The 19819-nt window shown below is 43.6% G+C and overlaps 1 protein-coding gene across 7 annotated transcripts in view; it reads right to left on the bottom strand.

Annotated features, from left to right (window-relative positions):
• ttll7 (tubulin tyrosine ligase-like family, member 7) overlaps positions 1–19819 on the bottom strand; it is a 215743-nt gene that overhangs the window by 47422 nt on the left and 148502 nt on the right. For all 7 annotated transcript variants that reach the window (XM_052010663.1, XM_052010662.1, XM_052010668.1 and 4 more), the window contains one exon: positions 7702–7827. In XM_052010663.1, the coding sequence (XP_051866623.1) occupies positions 7702–7827 (126 nt within the window). The remainder of the gene's footprint in view (positions 1–7701; positions 7828–19819) is intronic.

Below are 19819 nucleotides of genomic sequence, written 5' to 3'. Positions count from 1 at the left end.
ACTACCGTGCCTGCCCTCAAAATAGGTATCCACCCAATGGCAGTGGTGGGATTTGAACTTGTGCCTCCATGGAGACTGGAGCTTTAATCCAGCACCTTAGACCACTCAGCCACAGTACCAGAGGATAAAACATAAAACACCTTTCTCTTCACTTACATCTATCCTACCTTGGACTATTAAACAGTTCCCTGGTAAAATAAGATGGACTCTTGACCTCACAATCTACCTCGTTATGGACTTGCACCTTCTTGTCTGCCTGCACTGCACTTTCTCTGTAACTGTAACACTTTATTCTGCATTTTGTTATTGTTTTCCCTTGTACTACCTCAATGCACTGTTGTAATGAATTGATCTGTATGAACAGTATGCAAGACACTTTTTCACTGTACCTCGGTACATGCAACAATAATAAACCAATTTAATTTCTTTCTGGGCACACGGAACTCAGGCGCAAGGACAGCTTCCATCCCACTGTTATAAGACTCTTGAATGGACCTCTTGTACAATAAGAGGGACAACTTTTTCACCCAGAGAGTGGTTGGTACATGGAATGAGCTGCCAGAGGAAGTGGTTGAGGAAGGTACATTACCAACATTTAAAAGGTACTTGGACGGGTACTCGGATAGGAAAGGTTTAGAGGGATATGGGTCAAACATAGAGGGCAAATGGGACTAACTTCAATGGGAATCTTGGTTTGCATGGACCAGTTGGGCCAAAGGGCCTGTTTCCATGCTATATGACTTTATGACCCTTTAAAAATGAACTCTTGATCTCTCAATCTACCTCGTCGTGGCCTTTGTACCTTATTGTCTACTTGCACTGCACTTTCTCTGTAACAGTAACTGTAACACTATATTGTGCATTCAGCAATTGCTTTTCCCTTTGTACTACCTCAATATACTTCTGTTTTGAAATGATCTGTCTGGATGGCATGCAAAACTAAATTTTTTTTAACTGTACCTTGTACATGTGGCAATAATAAACCAATTCCAATTCCAGTCTCTTGTGTCTCCAAGGAATCAATCACCTAGAGGTGCAAGGCAGGATAGGTCCAAGCCAGCATGGTTTTGTGAATGGAAGATCCTGCCTGACCAACCTACTGGAATTTTTTGAGGAAATCTCAGGTAGGGTGGATAAGGGAGAGGCTGTAGATGTTGTGTATTTAGACTTTCAAAAGGCCTTCGACAAGGTGCCGCACAAGAGACTGATTAATAAGATGAGAGGTCATGGAATTACAGGTAAGATAACAGAATGGGTGGAGCATTGGCTGGTTGGCAGAAAGCAAAGGGTGGGAATAAAAAGATCCCGTTCTGGTTGGCTGCCGGTTACTAGTGGTGTTCCGCAGGGGTCGGTGTTGGGGCCGCTTCTTTTTACCCTGTACATTAACGATTTGGATGATGGAGTAAATGGTTTTGTGTCTAAGTTTGCAGATGACACCAAGATAGGTGGAGGAGTAGGGAGTATTGAGGAGACAGGAAGGTTGCAGAGAGACCTGGATAGTTTAGGAGAATGGGCAAGGAAATGGCAGATTAGATTCAATGTTGAGAAACGTGCAGTTGTACACTTTGGAAAAAGAAATAAATGGGCAGATTATTATCTAGAAGAGGAGAAAATTCAAAGAAGTACAAAGGGACTCGGGGGTACTCGTGCAGGATACCCTAAAGATTAACCACCAGGTCGGATCGGCAGTAAGGTAAGCGAATGCTATGTTGGCATCCATTTCAAGAGGTATAGTGTATAAAAGTAGGGAAGTGTTGATGAGGCTGTACGGGGCACTAGTGAGGCCTCATTTGGAATACTGTGTGCAGTTTTGGGCCCCATGATGTGCTGATGTTGGAGAGGGTTCAGAGGAGATTTACAAGGATGATTCCCGGAATGAAAGGACTTACATATGATGAGCGTTTGTCGGCTCTTGGACTGTACTCACCGGAGTACAGAAGAATGAGAGGGGACCTCATAGAAACATTTCAAATGTTGAAAGAACTGGACAGAGTAGATGTGGCCAAGCTGTTGCCCTTGGTGGGTGAGTCCAGGACCAGAGGGCACAATCTTAGAATTAGAGGGTACAGGTTTAAAACAGGGATGAGGAGAAATTTCTTCAGCCAGAGGGTAGTGAATTTATGGAATGCTTTGCCACGTACAGCAGTGGAGGCCCAATCATTGGAGGCATTTAAGGAGGAGATTGATAGGTATCTAATTAGTCAAGGTATCAAGGGATATGGGGATAAGGCCGGAAATTGGGGCTAGAAAGGAATAGTTTTATTTTCCCCATTTCTCATTTCTTTTTTCTTTCTTTTTCTGTTTTTCTTTTCCTTTAGCTCATGGAGCAGACTCGATGGGCCGAATAGCCTACTCCTGCTCCCTTGTCTTGTGACCTTGTGCGATCTTGTGGCCTTAGATGTAGGACAGAGTGGGTAAGGATGGCAGATTCCCCTCCCTCAGTCAACCACACTGGTGCACCAGGAGCCACACAAGAGGCCAGAGTGGAAAGGGTCACTCCAGTGAAGGACATCAGCAAACAACGGTCCAGTAGTTTCATGGACACGGCAGCCCTCTGTCAGTTCTGTCGCGAACTGCTGGCCAGCTGTGGTTCCAGAATTCCACACCTGTATCCCACAGGCCGCACATGAGATCAGTTAGCAGTGTACCTCTCCTACCATTGTCTTGGACTCAGCACTGAGCAACTTTTCCAAAACTGAGCTGAAGAGCTTGATACACTTGGTGAACGGGTTTGCATTTTACTTCCATTTAAGGAGTATTAATATGTTTGATTAATTTGCATAAGTTGAATGTGTTTTTAAATTACATTATTATACTATTCTTTACTAACTTTCTATTTTTTACATTAGTTAAACATTTCTCAACTGCTTCTAAATGGCTCCACTTTCCTTTCCCATCAGATTCCATCATCTGTAGCCCTTTGCTGCCTCCTCCCCGATTCTGTCACTGCCTCCACCCCTCCCTCCCCCACCTGGCTCCGTCTGCCCATCAGCCCCTCCTCACCTGGATCCACCTATCACCTGCCAGCTCTAGACCCACCCCTCCTCCTCACCTACTTATGCTGACTATCTCTCAAGGTTGCCGCGCAGGTCGATAGGGTTGTTAAGAAGGCGTATGGTGTGTTGGCCTTCATTAGTCGGGGTACTGAGTTCAAGAGCCGCAAGGTGATGTTGCAGCTCTATAGAACTCTGGTCAGACCACACTTGGAGTATTGTGTTCAGTTCTGGTCACCTCATTATAGGAAGGATGTGGAAGCTTTAGAGAGGGTGCAGAGGAGATTTATCAGGATGCTGCCTGGATTGGAGAACATGTCTTATGAGGATAGGTTGAGTGAGCTAGGGTTTTTCTCTTTGGAGAGGAGGAGGATAATAGGTGACTTGATGGAGGTCAGAGACTTTTTCCCAGGGCAACAAAGGCTAACATGAGGGGACATAATTTTAAGGTGATTGGAGGAAGGTATAAGGCGGATGTCAGGGGTAAGTTTTTTACACAGAGAGTGGTGGGTGCGTGGAACGCACTGCCAGCAGAGGTTGTGGGGGCAGATACATTAGGGACGTTTAAGAGACTCTTAGACACATGAATGATAGAGAAATGGAGGGCTATGTGGGAGGGAAGGGTTAGATAGATCTTGAAGCAGGGTAAAATGCTGGCACAACATTGTGGGCCGAAAGGCCTGTACTGTGCTGTAGTGTTCTATGTTCCGTGATCTCCCCTTTATCTTTCAGTCCAGAAAGAGGGTCTCGACCCAAAACATCGACTGTCCATTTCCCTCCAGCAGCTCGCACTTTGCTCCAGATTCCAGCATCTACAGTCTCCTGTGTCTCTGCTTCCGAACGTCCCTTGTCATCAGAGACATTGGGAAACACTTAGAAAGACATGAGAATGCGAGCTGTCAGAAGGCCATCAAGGCGGTCTATGGGTGAGGCCATCGCTTCCACCATCCGAGGCCCGGTCCACACTTGTGGACGGCTCTGCCTCATAGAATGACTGCAACAGCTAGGCCAGCGAGATTGTAGTTTGTGGAAGAGGTGACCAAGGGGATTGATGAGGGCAGGGCAGTAGACGTTGTCTACATTAGCAAAGCTTTTGACATTAGAAGGTTCATACAACTCCAGGTGAAAGATGAACATAAGAACATAAGAAATAGACGCAGGAGGAGGCCATCTGGCCCGTCGAGCCTGCTCCGCCATTCAATAAGGTCATGGCTGATCTGGCTGTGGACTCAGATCCACTTACCTGCCTTCTCCCCATAACCCTTAATTCCCCTACTATGCAAAAATCTATCTAACTGTGTCTTACATATATTTAATGAGGTAACCTCTACTGCTTCCCCAGGCAGACAATTCCACAAATTCACTACTCTCTGGGAAAAGCAGTTTCTCCTCATCTCTGTCCTCAAAAGAGCCCATTATCCTTTTATCTGAGACTCATTTACCTCACTAAAGATAAATTTCCCAGATGCCACATTAGGATTTGAACTCAGAATTCTGGATACTGACCCAGCAACATAGATTTAAGGAGGACTTTTGCAGGGCAGGACAGGGCTTGTACACTATGTATTTCAAAGAACCCACACGTAGAATGGGGATGAATGCCTCACCTTCCTCTGAATGATACCATCCATGGGTTCAAGAATTCTGGGACATTCCCTGTATTTTGGTTTGTGGATTGGCAGGTCACAGACCATCACTGTTTGCAGGGATAACTCCTACTATTGTCTCAGTAAAAACGAGCAATAGACTTGCTATATGCATATTACGAGCAAAAGGGTATCTTGGGAGAGAATAGATCGCCTTAAGGGTAGAGTCATAGTCATACAGCATAGAAACGGGGCCTTCGGCCCAACTCGTCCATGTCGACTGTGTTGCCCAGCGAGCAAGTCCCATTTGCCCAAATTTGGCCCATAGCCCTCTAAACCTCTCCTATCCATGTACTTATCTAGATGGCTTTTAAATGTTGCTGATGTGCCTGCCTCAACCACTATTTCTGGCAGCTCATTCCAAATACGCACCACCCTTTGCGTGAAGAAGCTTCCCCTGATGCCCCTTTTAAATCTCTCGCCTCTGATCTTAAACCTATGCCCTCTTGTTTATAGCACCCCCTCCCTGGGAAACAGATCTATGTGCTTTCATCCTGTCATGCCCCTCATGATTTTATATACCTCCATCAGGTCATCCGTGTGTGGTTGCCTGTGTGGAGCCACGGGAGATGGGTGAGGTCTTAAATGAATACTTTTAGTCTGTATTTACTATAGAGAAGGGCATGGAATTCAGGGAAGAGAACAGTGATGTCCTGAAACACTTTGATATTATGACGTGATGGGGGACTTGAGGTGAATAAAGATGGATAAGTCCCCGGGGCCTGACCTAGTGTATCCTACAACGTTGTGGGAAGCAAGGGATGAAATTGCTGGGGACCTGGCAGAAATATTTGTATCTTCCTCAGCAATAGATGAGGTACTGGAATACTGGAGGGTGGCTGATGTTGTTCCTTTATTTAAGACAATCCAGGGAACTACAGGCCGGTAAGCCTCGCATCAATGGTGGGTTAGTTACTGCAGGGGATGCAGAGAGACAGGATCTATCTGCATTTGGAAAGGCAAGGACTGATTAGGGATAGTCAGTATGGCGTTGTGCAAGGGAAATCGTGTCTCTTGAATTTTACTGAGTTTTGTGAAGAGGCAACCAAGAGGATACATGAGGGCAGGGTGGTTGAAGTTGTCTATGTGAACTTTAGCAAGGCTTTTAACAAGGTCCCAAATTGTAGCTGGTCTGGGAGGTGAGGTCACATGGGATCCAGGGTGAGCTAGCCAATTGGATACAAAATTGACTTGGTGGAAGGAGTCAGAGGGTGATAATGGAAGGTTGTTTGTCAATTCGGAGGCCTGTGACCATTGGAGTGCCACAGGAATCGGTGCTGGGTCCCCTGTAGTTTGTCATCTATATTAATGATTTGGATGAGAATGTAGGTGGCCTGATTAGTAAGTTTGTGGATGACACCAATTATTGGCAGTGCGGTGAACAGTGAAGAAGGTTGTCAAAGATTATAAGGAGAGGCCTCATCATCTTGTGACTATCAGCCCACAGAAAGTCAGTCAATCAACCCCTCATGCCTCAACTGCGTCCAAAGGCTTCCACAAGGGAGCACCACTGCCTCTGGCCTGAGGAGGTATTGGTATTGGTTTATTGTTGTCACTTGTACCAAGGTAAAGTGAAAAACTTGTCTTGCATACCGTTCCTACAGATCAATTCATTACACACTGCATTGAGGTAGTACAGGGTAAAAACAATAACAGAATACAGAGTAAAATGTTACAGCTACAGGGAAGTGCATTGCAGGTAGACAATAAGGTGCAAGGTCATAATGAGGTAGATTGTGAGGTCAAGAGTCCATCTCATCGTACTAGGGAATCATTCAATAGTCTTATCATCGTGGGATAGAAGTTGTCTTTGAGCCTGGTGGTATGTGCCCTCAGGCTCCTGCCTGATGGGAGAGAAGAGAGAATGACCCAGGTGGGTGGGGTCTTTGATTATGCTGGCTGCTTTACCAAGGCAGCGAGAGGTATAACAGAGTCCATGAAGGGGAGGCTCGTTTCCATGATGTGCTGAGCTGTGTCCACAACTCTCTGCAGTCTCTTGCAGTCCCGGGCACAGCAGTTGCCATACCAAATGATGCATCCAGATAGGATGCTTTCTATGGTGCATTGATAAAAATTGGTGAGTGTCAAAGGGGACATGCCTGGTAGAGAGGAAGTAGAGGTACTGGTGAGCTTTCTTGGCCATGGCATCTGCATGGTTGGACTAGGACAGGCTATTGGTGATGTTCACTCCTAGGAACTTGAAGCTCTCAACCCTCTTGACCTCAGCACCATTGATGTAACAGGGGCATGTGCACTGCCCCTTTCCTCATCCCAACTGCCTCCATCTATTTCCCTGTTGACCTTCACCATGTATCGAGCAGAGACGTAAGTTTCCCATTTGGTGTCCAATATGGAGCTGATAGGCTTAATCCAAGCAAGCTCCATCTTCTCCTTCAGACATCTTCTACATTTCTTAGGTGGCTTGTGTGCAGCCTTGTTGTAAGTGCCCAGGATCTGAGCCAACCAGCACACTAAGGAACATCCTTCCCCTAACCATGGTCTTCAGCTTGGTAGACAACAGGTTGACTTGATTGGTTCTGATGAAGGGTCATTGACCTGAAATGTTAACTCTCCACAGATCCTGCCTGACCTACTTGTGCATCTATAGCTCCAATGTACAGGATCGCAAGAGGCTGCGGAGGGTTGTAGACTCAGCCAGCTCCATCACGGGCACAACCTTCCCCACCATCAAGGACATCTTCGAGAGGCAGTGCCTCAAGAAGGCAGCATCCATCACTAAGGACCCTCGCCATCTGGGACATGACCTCTTCTCATTACTACCATCGGGGAGGAGGTACAGGAACCTGGAGACCCACACTCAACGATTCAAAAACAGCTTCTTCCCCTCCACCATCGGATTTCTGAATGGTCCATGAACCCATGAATATCACCTCATTATCCCTTTTTTTTGCGCTATTTATTGATTTTTGTAACTTATAGTAATTTTATGCCTTTGCGTTGTGCTGCTGCCACAAAACAACAAATTTCACGTCACGTAGGTCAGTGATAATAACCCTGATTCTCTTGCTTCCTGCCTTACTGTAGCAGGTGAGCTCACTCACTTCTCTGGCACCAGTGTTGAACGTGATGGACTCGGCCTTTCTCCTCCGGTTCACTTCCACTGTTCTGTCGCTGCTCACCCTCAGCCCAAACCTGCGTGTCCTCTCGCGTGGTCTCTCTGTCTTCTCCTGCAAACCCAGAAACAAAAAGCCAGACAATTCAAGCCCTGCTCATAAGCCGGTCAGTGGAAGCAATAAACAGAGGCAGAGTCAAGATGCAAGTTCCCTCGTTCCCAGCGGAGCTGCTGACACCATCTGAGAGGTGGGTGCCACAGAAGACTCTGTGCTCAAAGTCTCTGGACACCGGCTTTGTGCTGCTTACTTCTTCCAATGACATTTCTTTAAATGTAACCCAGGGAGATCACGAATCAAATTTTGATCACGAGCAAGATGATGGGAGAGGTAGATCTTCTCAGTCAAAAATTCCTGGCGTAAAGTTAATAATGGCCATCAATTAGGAAAGAAAATAACGATTGTATTTTTCTCCTCCCTTGCCAGGGAATGTAAAGATAATTGTAGTTTACCCATCACGATCCCATTACCCATCATTGTCACCTCATTATAGGAAGGATGTGGAGGCTTTAGAGAGGGTGCAGAGGAGATTTACCAGGCTGCTGCCTGGATTGGAGAGCATGTCTTATGAGGCACAGGTGCAGCTGGCAAAGATTAGAGGCTGAACGAGAACAGACCCAGTTAAAGATAGAGGCCGAACGAGAACAAACCCAGTTAAAGATAGAGGTTGAAAAGAGATTAGAGATTAGAGGCCGAACAAGAGGAAAAGAGATTAGAGGCCGAACAAAAGAAATTAGAGACTGAACAAAAGATAACTCAGATGAAGATAGAGGCTGATCTAGCAATGAAGCAGATGGAATTGAAGAGGATGGAGCTGGATAGTGAGGAGAAGGAGAAACAGAGGCAGCATGAGTTACAAATGAAGCGAAAGAGTTTGGAATCTGATTCTGATGATGGTTTTTCAGCCAGCAGGGAGGTTCGATTAGTCCCTCCTTTTGAAGAAGATCAGGTTGATTAGTATTTCCAACATTTTGAAAAGGTTGCTGTGAGTTCAAACTGGCCAAGGAAAGGATGGGCTCTTATGGTACAGAGTGTGATTAAAGGTAAAGCTCAAAAAGCTTATTCTGCTTTGTCTGCTGAGGATGCAGCTGATTATACCAAGGTAAAACAAGCTATATTGAAGGCCTATGAATTGGTCCCTGAGGCTTATAGACAAAAATTCAGATATTTGAGGAAATCTGCAGATCAGACATATGGAATTTGCCAATGGAAAGAGAATATGTTTTGAACGATGGTACATGGCTAAAAATGTAGATGGGGATTTTGATAAATTGAAAGAATTGATACTAGTGGAAGACTTTAAAAGATGTGTTCCAGCTGAATTAACAACATATTTAAATGAAAAGGCAGTGGAAACTTTACAAGAAACTGCTAGGTTGGCAGATGATTATGCTTTAACCCATAAATCCAAATAGGGACAATCTAAAACCTTTCAAAAGAGTTACAAGGACAATCCAGGTAAACCAGAGATTAAATTGGGAGGTAATCAAAAAGGAAAGATGAAAAGAAGCCAGGGCTGGAGAAACCTGTTGAGCATACTTGTTATTACTGTAGGAAACCTGGCCATGTGATATCTAATTGTGCCCTTTTGAAGAAAAAGAAGGAAGCTGTGCCCAATGCTTGCTTTCAGGCAATTAAAAATCATAAAGGTTTAGGAGATGCTGTTAAAGATCAGTCACTGCAAGAGGTAAAAGCGGAAAAGTGGAGGAGGTGAGAAAAGAATTCCTTTCGTATGTATCAGAGGGTTTTGTTTCACTGAATGATGAGTCACCCCAGGTGCCAGTGAAAATTCTTAGAGATACTGGGGCTGGTCAATCTCTCTTGCTGGACAGTGTTTTAAATTTTGGAGAAGAAAGTGACACTGGTGAAGTAAATCTAGTACGAGGCGTTACAGGTGACACCATGTCTGTCCCTTTACACAGGGTGATTTTAAAGTCAAAGTTCGTAGAAGGACCAGTCGAGATAGGGATAAGACCTAGGTTGCCAGTGGAAGGAGTTTCTTTGTTATTGGGAAATGACCTTGCAGATGGAGAAATTGTTCCTGTGGTACGGTTAACAACCAAACCAAGGATTGATGAGTCTGAGAATGATCCAGATGTTTACCCATCATGTGCGGTGACTTGAGCTAGAGCTAAAGAATTAGCCAAGACAGACAGTCCGGTGCAGTCTGATGTAGTTCCTTGTGACAGTCCTAAACAGGAAGAAAATTATGATGCCTTATCTGAGACTTTTCTGTCTTCACTGGAGGATCAACATCCTTATAGTGAGCCTGAATTTAAAGATTTGTCTTTGTCGAGGAAGGATTTTATGGTGGAACAGACAAAGGACCCTGAGGTGACAGAATTGAAAGAAAAAGCTCTCTCATGTGAGGAGATTGAAAAAGTGCCAATTGGATACTATGTCAAAAATGGAGTGTTAATGAGGAAATGGAGACCTCCTCATGTTCCTGTTAATGAGGAATGGGAAGTTATTCATCAGGTTGTTGTTCCAAAAGTTTATAGGGATGAGATTTTAAACCTGGCCCATAGTATGCCTTTGGGTGGTCATTTTGGTGTGAATAAAACTGTAGGGAAGATCTTGAAACAATTCTATTGGCCTGGTTTGAGAAAAGATGTGGTGATGTTTTGTCGAACCTGCCACACATGTCAGATGGTAGGTAAACCAAATCAAAAACCCCCTGTGGCTCCTTTGAAGCCAATTCTTGCTTTTGGGGAGCCCTTTTCGAAGGTGATTGTGGACTGTGTTGGTCCATTACCAAAGTCTAAGACTGGAAATCAGTATTTGTTAACCATCATGTGTGCCACTTCTAGATTTCCAGAGGCAATACCCCTTAGAAATATTAAGGCCAAGACGGTGTCAAAGGTTCTTGTAAAATTTTTTACCTTGTTTGGTTTGCCAAAAGAAATCCAATCTGATCAAGGTAGTAATTTTATGTCAAAAATTTTTCAACAAATAGTCTATGAGCTGGGAGCAAAGCAGATTGTATCATCTGCATATCACCCAGAATCTCAAGGAGCTCTGGAGAGATTTCATTCTACTCTCAAAAATATGCTGAAGACTTATTGCTTTGAAAACACCAAGGATTGGGACGAAGGTATCCATTTACTTTTGTTTGCCGTTAGAGAATCAATCCAAGAGTCAATAGGATTTAGTCCGTTTGAGCTTGTATTTGGACATAGGGTGAGAGGACCTTTGGAGTTGTTGAGAGAGCAATGGGTTAATGAGGAAGTGCACTTGAGTCTGTTGGACTATGTCCAAAAATTTAAAACTCGGTTGGAGAGAGTCTGCCAGCTAGCGAGAGAGAATTTGAAGACCAGCCAGATAAGAATGAAGACATATTTTGATAGACGTGCTCGGCCTAGGACATTCGCAGTGGGGCAAAAGGTGTTGGTATTTTTCCCTAGCCAAAATAATCCCTTGCAATCTCGTTTTTCTGGACCCTATGTTATTGAATCTCGAGTGACTGATTTAACATATATAATCAAAACACCAGATAGACGCAAGAAAACACAACTCTGTCATGTAAACATGCTAAAACCTTATTATGAGAGGGATTCAGTTGTGGCCTTGGTGGATGGTGTAAAGGTTGTTTCTAGAATGCCTGATGTTGATGTTGAGGAAGGCCAATTTAGACCCAATATTGTTCCATCGAAACTAAAAAACCAAAATATCATGGAGAACCTTGAAACGAAGTTGGACCATTTACAAGTTTCACAAAAACAACAGATGAGAGAATTAATTTTAAAATTTAAAAATCTGTTCCCAGATGTTCCAAACAGAACATCGATAATTACCCATGATGTTGATGTTGGGGATGCAAAACCAATCAAACAACACCCATATCGAATGAATGTGGAAAAAAGTAAACTTGTTGATCAGGAAATAAAATACATGTTGGAAAATGATATTATTAGACATTCAACTTCAAACTGGAGTTTGCCCTGTGTTATTGTACCTAAACCTGATGGAACTGTTAGATTTTGCACAGATTACAGGAAAGTGAATGCTGTAACAAAGTCAGATGCTTACCCTATTCCTAGGGTGGATGATTGCATAGATAGAGTGGGAAAGGCAAAATTTCTTACAAAGATTGACCTATTAAAAGGGTACTGGTGTGTTCCATTAACAGATAGAGGAAGGGAGATTTCAGCCTTTGTAACCCCTTCTGGATTGTATGAATACAATGTTTTGCCATTTGGAATGAAAAATGCTCCGGCAACATTTCAAAGAATGATTAATTCGGTGATTCATGGGTTAAAACATACAGATGCCTACATTGACGACTTAGTGACTGGGAATGATACTTGGGAAGATCACATCTCTGCGTTAGAAAGGTTGTTTGAAAGACTTTCCAAGGCTAACCTTACAGTTAACTTGGCTAAAAGTGAATTTGGCCATGCCACTGTGACGTATCTTGGTTATGTTGTAGGTCAAGGCAAGCAAGCTCCTGTTCAGGCAAAAGTTCAAGCAATATCTGAGTTCCCTATTCCCACAGGTACGAGGACTGTTAGAAGATTTTTGGGAATGGTTGGATATTATTGAAAATTTTGTAAAAATTTTGCTGATATTGCTCTTCCCCTAACTAATCTTCTGAAGAAGGGAGCAAAGTTTGTTTGGACAGATTCTTGTCAAGAAGCATTTGAGAAGCTGAAAGCCATTTTATGCTACCATCCTGTGCTCAAAACACCTGACTTTGAAAAGCCATTTTCATTAGCAGTAGATGCCAGTGATGAAGCTGCAGGAGCTGTGTTGTTGCAGAAGGGTGACCTTGATGATATTGACCATCCTGTAGCTTACTTTTCAAAGAAATTTAATGAGCATCAAAAGAATTATTCCACCATAGAGAAAGAATTACTGTCGCTTGTTTTAGCCTTGCAACATTTCAGTGTATATGTTTGCACCGCTCAGAAACCATTGACTGTATATACAGATCATAACCCATTGGTGTTTCTGAGCCAAGTCAAAAACAAGAACAGAAGGCTGTTAAACTGGAGTTTAATTTTGCAAGAGTTTGATCTCATGATAACTCACATTAAAGGCAAAGATAATGTGATTGCTGATTGTCTTTCTCGATGTTAAATGGGAAACATGTATCTGTACTAATCTGATAGTCTGTAGTTGTGTAGCATGATAATTATTAACATTACTAACTGTATGCGCGGTTAAAATTTTCTTGGGAAAATTTTTTTAGGTGGGAGGTGTTACGGACTCAGTGAAAGTCCCTTTAAGATAGAGAGTGTGTGTGTATGTGTGTGTGGGGCGTGCTTACATCAATAGAAGACAAAGGACGTAATGACGTTGTTGAAGAGGTTAGAAAAAGAAGAAGGAGAGAGAGAGAGAAGGGAGAGAGACACCAGCCTGCTTGTTTTCTCTATCGATGGATGAGAAACAATAACTGTGTTTGCCACTGAAATCCATGTATGGAAGTTGGAAGTAATCCGGTGGAGTTCACTTTGTTGCTGACCTGTAGAAGGAAGCAGGTATATGTGTGTGGACGACCACGGTTCGGATGCTTTCGGGGTGAGGAAGTCACTACCGAGTAAACACTGAAGTGTCGTTTGGGTTCCATCGTGGAACATTTGGATTTCGTATTTACTCTCTCTATGTTTTTCTACATCTACATCTTATCTTCAGACAACGGTGGTTGTTGAAGAAGCCCTTGCTCATGTTTCACCTTATGACTTGCGGAACTGAACTTTAAGAACCATTCCGGAACTGGGAGTTTTGGACTTTGCCACACACACACACACACGAAGAGTTTAGTTTTGGGGTTAACGTTCGAGGTTTAACATTTTTGAATTCTAACATACTAACATTTTTACTTTTATTTTACGTATTATCATAAGTAGTAATTAATAAAATAGTTTTTAACACTGAATCATGCTCAGTGTGTTTCTTTTGTTGCTGGTTCGTGACAGGTTGAGTGAGCTCGGGCTTTTCTCTTTGGAGAGGAGGAAGATGAGAAGTGACTTGATAGAGGTGTACAAGATGATAAGAGGCACAGATTGAGTGGACAGTCAGAGACTTTTTCCCAGGGCGACAATGGCTAACACAAGGGGACATAATTTTAAGGTGATTGGAGGAAGGTATAAGGGGGATGTCAGGGGTAAGTTTTTTTACACAGAGAGTGGTGGGTGCATGGAACGCACTGCTGGCAGAGGTTGTGGGGGCAGATACATTAGGGACATTTAAGAGACTCTTAGACACACGAATGATAGAGAAATGGGGGGGCTATGTGGGAGGGAAGGGTTGGATAGATCTTGGAGCAGGATAAAATGTCGGCACAACATCGTGGGCCAAAGGGCCTCTACCGTTCTGTGTTCTTGCTGGGCAATTCTAAATGGTGGGGTGGGAGGAAGATTTCCCACAGGGATTCCCAGGGAAGTCTGAATGAAGCTTTTCCCATGAAGTTAGTGTGAATGGAGTTACATAGAACATTGATCATAGTACAACATAGGAACAGGCCCTTCGGCCCACGATGTCTGTGCCCGACACGATGCCGAATTAAACTAAATCACTTCTGTCTGCACATCATCCATATCCCTCCATTCCCTGCATACTCATGTGTCTAACAGCATCTTAAACGCCACTGTCGTATCTGCCTCCACCACCACCCCTGGCAGCCCGTTCCAGGCACCCACTACTTCCTGTGTAAAAGATTTGCCCCGCACATCTCTTTTAAACATTCCCCCTCTCACCTTAAATGTACTTCCTCTAGTACTTGACACTTCTACCTTGGGAAACAGATTCTGACTGTCTGCCCTATCTGTGCCTCTCATAATTTTATAAACTTCCATCAGGTCTCCCCTCAGCCTCCAACACTCCAGAGAAAACAACCCAAGTTTGTCCAACCTCTCCTTATAGCTCATACCCTCTAATCCCGGCAGCATCCTGGTGAACCTCTTCTGCACCCTCTACAAATCTTCCACATCCTAAGTTGTGGCAGGATACTGATTTTTGAAAGATTGGTCAGGGGTGAGGGTCACCCTCACCTGAGGGCAGCTTGCTCCTTGCAGATTACTCTCTTGGTACCGAGCAAAGGAGAGCAATATTACTGTGACTTCCAGGGTCATACAAATGAGGAGCAGGAGTAGGCAACTCAACTGCTTGAGTTGTTCCTCCATTTAATGAGATCGTGGCCAAACTGATTGAAGCCTCAAACTCCCCGTTCCCGATAATCTTTCGCCCCCCACCTTTCTCATCAAGAAGCTACCTCTGCCTTAAAAAAGTTCAAAGACTCTTCTTTCACCGTCCTTTGAGTTCCAAAGTCGCTCAAACCTCTGAGAAAAAAAAGTTCCAGCCCATCTCTGTCTTAAATACAAAAGCCTGAAAGCACGTACCACCAGGCTCAAGGACAGCCTCTATCCCACTTTTATAAGACTATTGAACGGTCACCTAGTACGATAAAATGGACTCTTGACCTCACAATCTACCTCATTATGGCCTTGCACCTTATTGTCTGCCTGCACTGCACTTTCTCTGTAACTGTAACACTTTATTCTGCATTCTGTAATTGTTTTCCCTTGTGCTACCTCAATGCACTGATGTGATGAAATGATCTGTACGGATGGCATGAAAAACAAAGTATTTCACTGTACCTCAGTACATGTGACAATAATAAACCAATTCCAATTAAATGGGCAATCCCTCACTTTTAAACAGTGATCCCCAGTTCTACAGTCTCCCACAACAGAAAACATCCTCCCCACATCACCTCGTCAAGAGCCCTCAAGATCTTGTATGTTTCAATCAAGTCCCCTCTCACTGTTCTAAACTCCAGAGGATACAAACCCAGTCCGTCAGTCCTTTCCTCAGAAGACAAACAGGCATTTTTCTCCAACTCATCCACACCTTTCCTTCAATAAATGAGATTCTGCCTGCAGTACTCCAGGTGTGGTCTCAACAATGCTCAAAATTGAAATATAAGCTTGCTACTTTCTTATTCAGTTTGGCCACAATAAACGTTACCATTCTATTAACTGTCCAAATTACTTGCTGTACCAGCATACTAGCCTTTGGTGAATCATACATTCGGACATCTTGCCCCATCTGCATCTCTATCACCATGCATTTGAACTACGAAGGCACAGAAGGCTCAGGATGAGGTCCTGCTAAATGGGATCAGTATAGATAAGTCTTGATAGTTGGCATAGATATGGGTGGTACAATGGCACAGCTGGCAGAGCGACTGCCTCACGGCTCCAGAGACCCGGGTTCGATCCAGGCCTCCGGCGCTGTCTGTGTGGAGTTCGCACGTTCTCCCTCTGACCGTCTGGGTTTCCCCCGGGTGCTCCGGTTCCCTCCCACATCCCAAAGAAGTGCAGGTTGGTAGGTTAATTGGCCGCTGTAAATTGCCCCTAGTTTGTACGTGAGTGGTGGAATCTGGGGGAAACGATGAGATTAAGATATTAAGATAAGATTGATGTAAGTAAGTGGTTGATGACCATCATGGACTTGATGGGCTGAAGGGCCAGTTTCCATGCTGTATCCCTCTATGACATGATGGGCCAGTTTCTGTAGTGTATGACTATATGTAAATAATATTCTTCCTGTATACCTTTCCTGTGAAAATGAACAATTTCACATCTTATCAGTGACACCATCTGCATTCCTTTGAATCATCAGTTCCCCAACTCTGTTGGAAAACTCTTGCAGAGTTACTGCCTCCTCAGCTTTCATCTTCTCTGGACAGATCCCAATGAACAGCACACCCCATTCCTATTTTTCTACTTGGTCTCTGCTGAATAAGAAGGAATAAAAATCTCATTCCCCTGAGGCTCAGGTTTGACAGACAGATTTTAAAACAAAGTCAAGGGAACTTGGTTCTGAGATCCCTCCCCGAGTCTCGAACTGCTTGAGCACCTGAAACAGTAAGCTTTCCAGATGGTGGGTCTCGGCCGGAAACATTACCTGTCCATTTCCCTCACAGATGCTGCCTGACCCGCTGAGTTCCTCCAGCTTTTTGTCTTTTCCTGCAGTAAGCCCTCCATTCACCACCCACTCCCCCGAGGCTCAATGAGCGCAAAAACATTCAGGTGTACAGCACCACGAGATTCTTGGACCCACAAAAAATTGCAGGGAGTTATGAATGCAGAGCAATCCATCACAAAAACCAGCCTCCTCTCCCTTGCCTTACACTTCCCACTGCCTTGGGAAAGCAGCCAGCGTAATCAAATACACCTCCCATCCCAGTTACTCTCTCTTCTGCTCCCCTTCCATTGAGCAGAAGCTTGAAAACACATACCACCAGGCTCAAGGACAGCTTCTATCCCGCTGTTATCTGACTCTTGAATGGACCTCTTGTACGATAAAGATGAATTCTTGACCCCACAATCTACCTCGTCATGGCCCTTGCATCTTATCGTCTGGTTGCACTGCATTTTCTCTGTAACACTATATTCTGCATTCTGTTATTGCTTTTCCTTTTGTACTACCTTGATGTACTTATATATGGAATGATCTGTATGGATGGCACGCAAACAAAGCTTTTCACTGTATTTCAGTACACGTGTCAATAATAAACCAGTTACCAATTGGATGTTGAGGGAGTTATGCAATTAAAATATCATTAAAGATTTCTGAAAGCATGTATAGATTATTTAATATTTATTTTCCATCTATCTATTTATATATCTCAAACATAAAATATAAAGAATCTTGCTGGCGGATTTCTATGTGTTGTAATGGAAGGTTCTCCTCTAAGTCTGGGAAGGTCACATGAATCTGCCTCTTCGCTCCATCTCACTGCTTAACTTGTTTCTCACAGCCTTCTCTCTTCCCTCTTTAAACTGCGAATGCGTTCTTCCCTCGTCACCTCCTCTAACTGTTCTAAGCCTCAGAACCTCTTGTTCTCTCTCTATCATGTGGTCAGATACCTTGAACCTGCCTGGGAAGGATAAGGTGCAAAGCTGAGTCAGTACGCACATAATATTCCTTTATGAGGTCATGTGATATCCCATACTGTTAATGCTGCTGTCTAGAGACCTCACTCTACGTTGTCATCTTTGCCGAGTTTAACTTGTCCAATAATTGTATTAACTGCCCATCCCAATTTAGAAACAGGAAGCAACAGAAAATGGCCCTGCTGTGGCCTTCAAGAGGGAACTCGATGAGTATGTGGTGGAGGAACATCTGCAAAGCCATGGATGAAGGGATGGAGATTGAAACCAGTCTTTGCTCTGGTAGAGAGCTGGCACAGGGATGACAGGCCAAATGGCCTCTTCCTGTGCTGTCACTGTTCTGTGATTCTGTGAGCTGATCTCTGGTATGTACATATGCGACCCACATTTGTGCACCTCACTGCTGTAGTGGGCAATTGTTACTGGGTGATTAATCATCGCTAGACAGAGACCTTTAGAGATGTTCCCCTTCAGGAAACTACACTGAGTATAGAGTTAACAGCAAAGAAACAGACCATTTGGCATAATAATTCCACACCGATGTTTATGCTCTACATGATTCCTCTCCCACTTTTCACCATCTCATCCCAACAGCATTTGCAGATGCATCATGACTTGGTGCGGCAACTGCGGTGCCCAAGATCACAAGAAACTGCAGAGAGTAGTAGACACAGCCCAGTCCATCACAGAATCTGTGGACTCTGTCTACACTTCTCGCTGACTCGGTAAAGCAGCCAGCATAATCAAAAACCCCACCCACCCCGGACATTCTCTCTTCTCCCCCCCTCCCATCAGGCAGAAGATACAAAAGCTTGAAAGCACATACCACCAGGCTCAAGGACACCTTCTATCCTACTGTTATAAGACTCTTGAACTGACTTTTGATACGCTAAAAGATGAACTCTTGATCTCCCAATCTACCTCATCGTGGCCCTTGCACCTTACTGTCTGCCTGCACTGGTATTGGTATTGGTTTATTACTGTCACTTGTACCGAGGTACAGTGAAAAACATGTCTTGCATACCAATCGTACAGGTCAATTCATTACACAGTGCAGTTACATTGCGTTAGTACAGAGTGCATTGATGTAGTACAGGTAAAAACAATAACAGAATACAGAGTAAAGTGTCACAGCTACAAAGAAAGTGCAGTGCAATAAGGTGCAAGGTCACAACAAGGTAGATAATGAGGTCAGAGTCTATCTTATCGTATAAGGGAACCGTTCAATAGTCTTATCACAGTGGGATAGAAGCTGTCCTTGAGCCTGGTGGTATGTGTCCTCAGGTTCCTGTATCTCCTGCCTGATGGGAGAGGGGAGAAGAGAGAATGTCCGGGGTTGGTGAGGTCTTTGATTATGTTGGCTGCTTCACCAAGGCAGTAAGAGGTAAAGACAGAGTCCAAGGAGGGGAGGCTGCTTTCCGTGAAGTGCTGGGCTGTGTCCACAACTCTCTGCAGTTTTGGATTACCAAGGATAGAGTCTGGCCATTTATCTCCTTCCGCTAACCGTATGATTGCTTTTGTTACATTAACGGCCAAACGATCCATTTTGCTTAAATGGAAGGATCCAATACCCCCTACTACTTTTCAATGGTTCTCTCAAACTATATCATGTTTAAACTTGGAAAAAATTAGGAGCGGTACTGTTGATCCTTCGATTAAATTTGAAGATATTTGGAGTCCATTTATTCAATATTTTCACATGATGTAGATCCCCTTTCAATAACGTTCCAATTTAGAGGAACGGAGTTGACAACATAATATTGCTCTGTTTCTACTGAGAAATTTCAGTCCAGTCTTTTTTTTTCCCTTTTTTTTGAAATTTTTCTGTTTAGTTTGGTTTCATATATTGTTTATAATTTTTCTTATTGATTTGGGGATTTTTTTTAATTTATATAATAAACCTTTTTCTTTCCTTTCTTTTATATTATATTCATTTACTAAGAGATCGTGGGATCTACAGATTTTTTTTATATTTTATTGTTCTTTATGATTATCCATGTTTGTTCTCCTGATCTCTCTGTATTACATGTACAAACATTGATGTTATATATTAATCTGTATTAATTTGAAAACTAATAAAAAGATTGAAAAAGAAAGAAAACTCTCTGCAGTTTCTTGCGGTCCTGGGCAAAGCAGTTGCCGTACCAAGC

Source organism: Pristis pectinata, chromosome 3 (genome assembly GCF_009764475.1).
Source record: "Pristis pectinata isolate sPriPec2 chromosome 3, sPriPec2.1.pri, whole genome shotgun sequence".
NCBI classification, from domain to species: Eukaryota; Metazoa; Chordata; class Chondrichthyes; order Rhinopristiformes; family Pristidae; genus Pristis; species Pristis pectinata.
Note: the sequence above shows the minus strand (reverse complement) of the source record. Positions and strands in the feature narration are given on the sequence as shown.